We start from the raw sequence: 6,178 nt of genomic DNA on the forward strand, positions 1-6,178 counted from the left end.
TTATGCTGGACTGGTATACTTTGCTGGCTCCAGTATAATATACTGGAGACTGGAGCACCGGTGCTCCAAACTCCAGTATATTATGGCAAAATGGTTTAAAGAAAAAACTTATCTACCCATATTATTCATTAAAAAATGGGTTGGATAATGAACTATTTAAAAACGGGTCAAATATGGATAAAAACCATATTATCCATTTTCTAAATGGATAACCAATGGGTAACCAATGGATACCCAATGGGTCTAACTTTGTAAAGCCTCAAATTAGGGGTTCCTCAAGTTAGGGAGACTAAGAATTCTCCCAAAAATGATCATATGTAAGAAGTCATGGATAATATGGTTACCCATATTATCTGCCGGTTAACCCATTTTTATCCGTATTAAATATGGGTCGGGTTGGATAATTTACCCGTTTTTTCATTACCCGTTTTCGACTCCAACCATATCCGACCCGGTCCGCCCATTTGCCACTCCTATGCTGTACTGGTATATTATACTGGAACTTCAATATATTAGACTGGAGTTCCAGTATAATTCCAGTATATTATGCTGGAGTATTTTTCCGGATTTTGAACAGTATTTTCGTTCAGGTTTATTTTTACATGAAAAGTAGCTAAATTTTGACTACTTTTGAAACTGTGATTATTTTTGAATAATCACTTGTAAATCTGGCTATTTTTGAATTTCTCCCCTCCTTTCAACCACCCAAAGGAAACAAAATGGCCGACTCTTTTACTGGGGAAAACTACAAAGTACAGCACTCCAAAAAATGATAGCCGGCAAAATTTATATTTTTTATATATTAATGTATATATACATATTTTTTTATATATATTTGATTGGAGAATGCAATTATTTTTGGCTAACCGTCCAATATGTAACTTGCCCTTTTTACTTTTTTGACCCAAATTAGTATATAGGAAAATGTTATGGTTGGATAATTCTTTAATTTCAACTTGTGAAAATAATGAAAAATAAATAATTCTTCCGATAATGCTTGCTTCCCTTTCACATATTTGCGTCCGTATATATTTTTAGAGGACTACAGTTTATTTCCTTTGCATTTTTGATAACCAAAATAAAATAAAATTTGGTAGTATTTTTTTTAAAAATATTGGAAAAAATGGACAAGTAATACGTATTATGTTCTTGGTTTCTGTTGGTTGTCTCCTTCATTACATCACACGTAAGGAGGAGAGAGAAAGAGACACACAATGGATCAAGAAAAGTAAAACTGAGTGATCTAATTTCTATCTCTCTGCATGTCCCTGCATGTTCGAACCATAGCTACTTTATTGATCCATTTTTTCGACCAAAATAAAAGTAGAGAAAATCTATTGTCCTTTTCGCTAATATCGAATTAAAAATATTGAGCAATGATGAAATCCATGTTGAGAAAATATTCATCACTTTGATCCTGAAGAAAGAAGAAGAAGAAGAATTATATAATGAAGGCATTGGAAGCAACCGTAAGGAAAACACAATTGGTAGCCAGAAAACGAGCACACACAATTTTCGGCACGTATGGACCAACACAGGTAGATGATCAAGACCTTAACAAAGAAAAAGAATTAGAAGAAAATATTAATGAAGGTCACACAAATGGAGAATTATATCACTCAGAAAAATTTCTTCCAAATGGAGATTATTATACTGGATATTGGGTCGATAATGTACCTCACGGACAAGGAAAATATTGGTGGACAGACGGATGTATGTACGTAGGAGATTGGTTTAGAGGCAAAATGATGGGAAAAGGTATATTTAGCTGGCCATCTGGTGCAATGTATGAAGGGAATTTCAAGAATGGTTATATGGATGGAAATGGAACATATACAGCACCAAATGGAGATACATTTAGAGGTTGTTGGTTAATGGATTTGAAACATGGACATGGTATTAAAGAATATGCAAATGGTGATTGTTATGATGGGGAATGGTGTAGAGGATTACAACAAGGAAATGGGAAGTATACATGGAAAAATGGGAATTATTATATTGGTGAATGGGAAAATGGTACAATTTGTGGGAATGGGAAATTGTATTGGAGTAATGGGAATTTATATGAAGGAAATTGGGAAGATGGATTGCCTAAGGGGAAAGGGACATTTAGATGGGGTGATGGGAGTTATTATGTTGGTAATTGGAGTAGAGATCCAGATGAATTAAATGGTACATTTTATCCATCTGAATCTTTATTAGAAAGAGGGAATTTTGAATGGGATCCTCAACAAGTTTTCAATGTTGATTTGATGGGATGTACAATTTCTCCAAATGAGAAGGTTTCAATATTGCCTTCACAGAAAAAACTCGCGGTTAGGATATCATCGAAGCCTGGGGACAACAACGTTAGTAGGCCGAGGAGGATATCGATAGATGCAGCAGTAGATAAGGAATTTGGTAGAATGGAGTTATCAGATGGAATAGGAACAACTACTACTGGAATAGGAACAACTACTACTACTACAAGTAATTCTTGTTCAGATATTGAAGCCATGGTTAGTTTGCAAGAAGCTGAAGGATATAAAGGAGGTAGTCCTATTAGAATTCCTAAGGTTGTTAAAAGGCAAGGAGTCACCATTTCTAAAGGGCATAAAAATTATGAACTTATGCTCAATTTGCAGTTGGGAATCAGGTAGCTAAATTTACTTCATATAGAGTTCTAATTCCTGTTACATTTTCATTTCTTGAACTCCTATCTTTTATACATGAAAAGCCTAGAGAAACTGGTGTAAATAAAGACAATTTACTATGTCAATTTATACATGAAGGGGAGCCTTGGCGTAACTTTTAAAGTTGCTGCCATGTGACCAGGAGGTCACGGGTTCAAGCTGTGGAAACAGCCGCTTGCAGAAATACAGGGTAAGAATGTGTACAATAGACCATTGTGGTTCGGCACTTCCCCGAATCCCGCGCATAGCGGAAGCTTCGTGCACCGGGCTGCCCTTTTACTATGTCAATTTAGCAGTTATTTCAAGGTATTAACTTGCAATATTACAAGACATGAACCATTTTAGTACCTTTTGCCTATAGTTTTGGTTCTATGCACTGACGAAATAAGACATATTTGCACAATTAGATCACTTAAACGGGACTTGCAGTTAACTCTATATAATAAACATTTATCAGTGGCTTGGAATAAGTGGTAAGAGACATGCTATAATAGGCCAAATTACAATGTTATATACTTGTCAGTGTATACAAATTAAATCCTTTCTGAAAAGTGAAAACCTGTAATAAGTGTCTGTCATCTTGCATATTTAGGCTGAGAAGAGTACGTTTTGTTTGTGTATGATACCTTGTAATGTGAATAACATATAGGCATACAATACAAAAGCTTGGTCCTGTTCCAACACTTGATCTGGAGCCATCAGCTTTTGATCCAAAAGAGAAGTACTGGACAAGATTTCCGCCTGAAGGATCCAAGCATACGCCGCGTCATCAGTCTTGTGAATTCAGATGGAAAGATTATTGCCCAAAAGTTTTCAGGTAATACTTCCTCAGCATGCAACATTGACAACTTCATTTCTTTGTATACTGTGATTGAAACAGAGTTAGGAGGCTTTTATCTGCAAAAAGACAATAAGCATTTTCGACCAATATATTGTCCAGGGCTTTAAGGATGTTATTTAAGGTGGATGCAACAGAGTATATGCTCTCCATTTGTGGCCCTCTCAGAGAGCTAAGCTCTCCTGGAAAAAGTGGAAGCTTTTTTTACTTGACAAATGACGATAGATACATGATCAAGACAATGAAAAAGGCAGAAGTAAAGGTGAGATCTCTAACATCCTCCATAATATATGCGCTTAATTGCAATGAAATAAGGTTCAAAGTTGAGGTACTTGCCATCAGTAGCGAATTTTAGAATTTAGAGTTAGTTGGTTCTGCTCTTTATATATGTGGCTATTTTCTTCTCTCATACACATGATCCGAGAATCAGTATTTCTTGATTATGAAAACCACATGATTGCTCTTCTGATTTTTCCTGTCAACGCGTGCTTATTAGGTACTTATAAGGATGCTCAGCGCTTACTACAATCATTTTCGTTCTTTTGAGAACACCCTTGTGACTAAGTACTATGGCCTGCATTGCCTGAAGCTAAATGGACCAGCTCAAAAGAAGGTATTCACATAATAATACATTGAAAAGTACACTATATTTAGTTGCTAGAAATTATTCACCACTAAAAACTTCCAATCTGTTCAATGGTTTAGGTCCGGTTCGTGATCATTGGAAATCTTTTCTGCACCAATTACACTATTCATAGACGGTTTGACTTGAAAGGATCAACATTTGGCAGAATAACAGATAAACCAGAATCAGAAATTGATACAACAACAACTCTTAAAGACCTTGATCTGAACTTCATATTCAGGCTACAAAAATCATGGTTTGAAGAATTCAGGAGGTAAAATTTGTTTCCTCAGGTTAACTGACTATTTAACTTTGATATCAATACCAATATCTGGTCTTTTAACTATAAATATTATTTTGGTGTTGCAAGAAAGAACTCTTATCAGGGGTGGGCTTATAATTCTGATTATGTGTTCATTGAACCATCGCTTTCTGGCATATACAATAATTTCACAGAACTCAAAACTTTGAACCTATTAAGTTTATATCCTGAGTCCCTCTGGCTCTAATATTACTTTCAATTTGCAGGCAAGTTGATAGGGATTGTGAGCTGTTGGAACAGGAAAGAGTGATGGACTACAGTCTTTTAGTTGGTGTTCATTTTAGAGAAGGAAATGCTACTGTTACTGGATATCAAACTCCTTCTGGCTGTAAAACACCTATTGGTGGGTGCTAATCTCACAACACTAGCATTTACATTTATCAATCATGGCAGAAATTATCTTCTAGCTTTTAGTAAATCTTCTTCACTTTTGGACAACTCATTTCTTTTACCTGTTAACTGCTTTCCTCATAATCAAGGATCAAACATTGTTGTAAAAAACAAGAAAGTATGAACTTTTTCATGTTGCAGAAAATGGCAGCTCAGAAATTGAACCGGTTCATCGGTTTTCTCGATCAGATGTGGATCTATTACTTCTTAATGCTGCAGGGTAAGTTTTTCATCTGTCATAACATGTTAAAATACAATAATGGCGTATAATTATTTACACCATCAATGTATATAAGTTGAATTCTATCTCAACCAGTCCAAATATACTCTTAATAGTGTGATACTATCCGCTTTCGCCAAGCAAGAAGGTCTCATACCATTAAGATATCCCTACACTTTATATCTTTTCAGCTACCAATGTGAATCTTTGTTCCTACACCCAACAGTACACCATCTAATAATTGTATCGTCGCATTAAGATTTGAATTGTTTTTTCTACTTGAGTGGATATCAAAGTGCAACTTATTTTATGCAGGTTGACAAGCACAAGTTTGGGAGTAAACATGCCTGCAAGAGTTGAAAGGACAAACAGGAAAAATGATTTGGACTTTCAGCTAATAGGAGAACCAACAGGAGAGTTATATGCTGTGACTTTATATTTTGGAATAATAGACATACTTCAAGACTATGACATTACCAAAAAGCTTGAACATGCATATAAGTCTATCCAATGTGACCCTAACTCAATCTCAGCAGTTGATCCAATGGCATACTCCAGGCGATTTCGCGATTATATATTCAAAGTTTTTGTAGAGGACAATTGACGAGGAATATAGTACTTGTTTTTCTTTTCTGAATTTGATGGGAGGACTCCAACAATTTTTGCTGTTGAAGCTTTGAAGAAACTTATGCTTCATGGAATTTTGTCATTTTTATCATCATAGATATATATACACTAATTTAATAGCAATTGTATAGAGAAATTAAGTTGTAAAAGGAGCAACTCAAATTAACTTTGTTTTGATACTTAGTACCTTTTGTCAATTAATTAATCCGAGCCCCTTAAACCTTATGGGGTCTTTTGATTCAGTGTGGTTCATGAACATATTTTATTTTGTAGTTAAGTGTAAAAAAAAATACTGTAAAAAAAAGAAGGATTATTTCATTTGGAATCCTCTTCAGTTTTGTTCCCCTTTCCAGTTTTGTTCCAACTAAGACGTGGCCATTGGTGTTGAGGACTAGATCACTTGGTGAGTGTTTACCCTAAAAACGGATAACAATTGAATTTATACTGTGATTTTAAGGACACGTGATTTTACTTGGCACAAACT

General features: G+C 35.1%; 1 protein-coding gene across 1 annotated transcript; it reads left to right on the forward strand.

Moving 5' to 3' along the window:
- Nucleotides 1-1,227: 1,227 nt before the first annotated feature.
- LOC107831842 (phosphatidylinositol 4-phosphate 5-kinase 4-like) lies at nt 1,228-5,899 on the forward strand. The gene is made up of 8 exons (XM_016659637.1): nt 1,228-2,635; nt 3,322-3,489; nt 3,613-3,772; nt 4,007-4,123; nt 4,216-4,409; nt 4,664-4,800; nt 4,989-5,067; nt 5,383-5,899. The coding sequence occupies exons 1-8, from the start codon at nt 1,449-1,451 to the stop codon at nt 5,669-5,671; spliced, it is 2,331 nt and encodes a 776-aa protein (XP_016515123.1). The 5' UTR covers nt 1,228-1,448; the 3' UTR covers nt 5,672-5,899.
- Nucleotides 5,900-6,178: the final 279 nt, after the last annotated feature.

The sequence above is a fragment of the Nicotiana tabacum genome, chromosome 5, assembly GCF_000715075.1.
Source record: "Nicotiana tabacum cultivar K326 chromosome 5, ASM71507v2, whole genome shotgun sequence".
NCBI classification, from domain to species: Eukaryota; Viridiplantae; Streptophyta; class Magnoliopsida; order Solanales; family Solanaceae; genus Nicotiana; species Nicotiana tabacum.

Coding starts and splice junctions, on each gene's coding strand:
- LOC107831842 (XM_016659637.1), top strand. CDS start 1,449: ATGAAGGCATTGGAAGCAACCGTAAGGAAAACACAATTGGTAGCCAGA. Junction 4,124..4,215: donor ATGGACCAGCTCAAAAGAAG/GTATTCACATAA, acceptor TCAATGGTTTAG/GTCCGGTTCGTGATCATTGG. Junction 4,410..4,663: donor TGGTTTGAAGAATTCAGGAG/GTAAAATTTGTT, acceptor TTCAATTTGCAG/GCAAGTTGATAGGGATTGTG.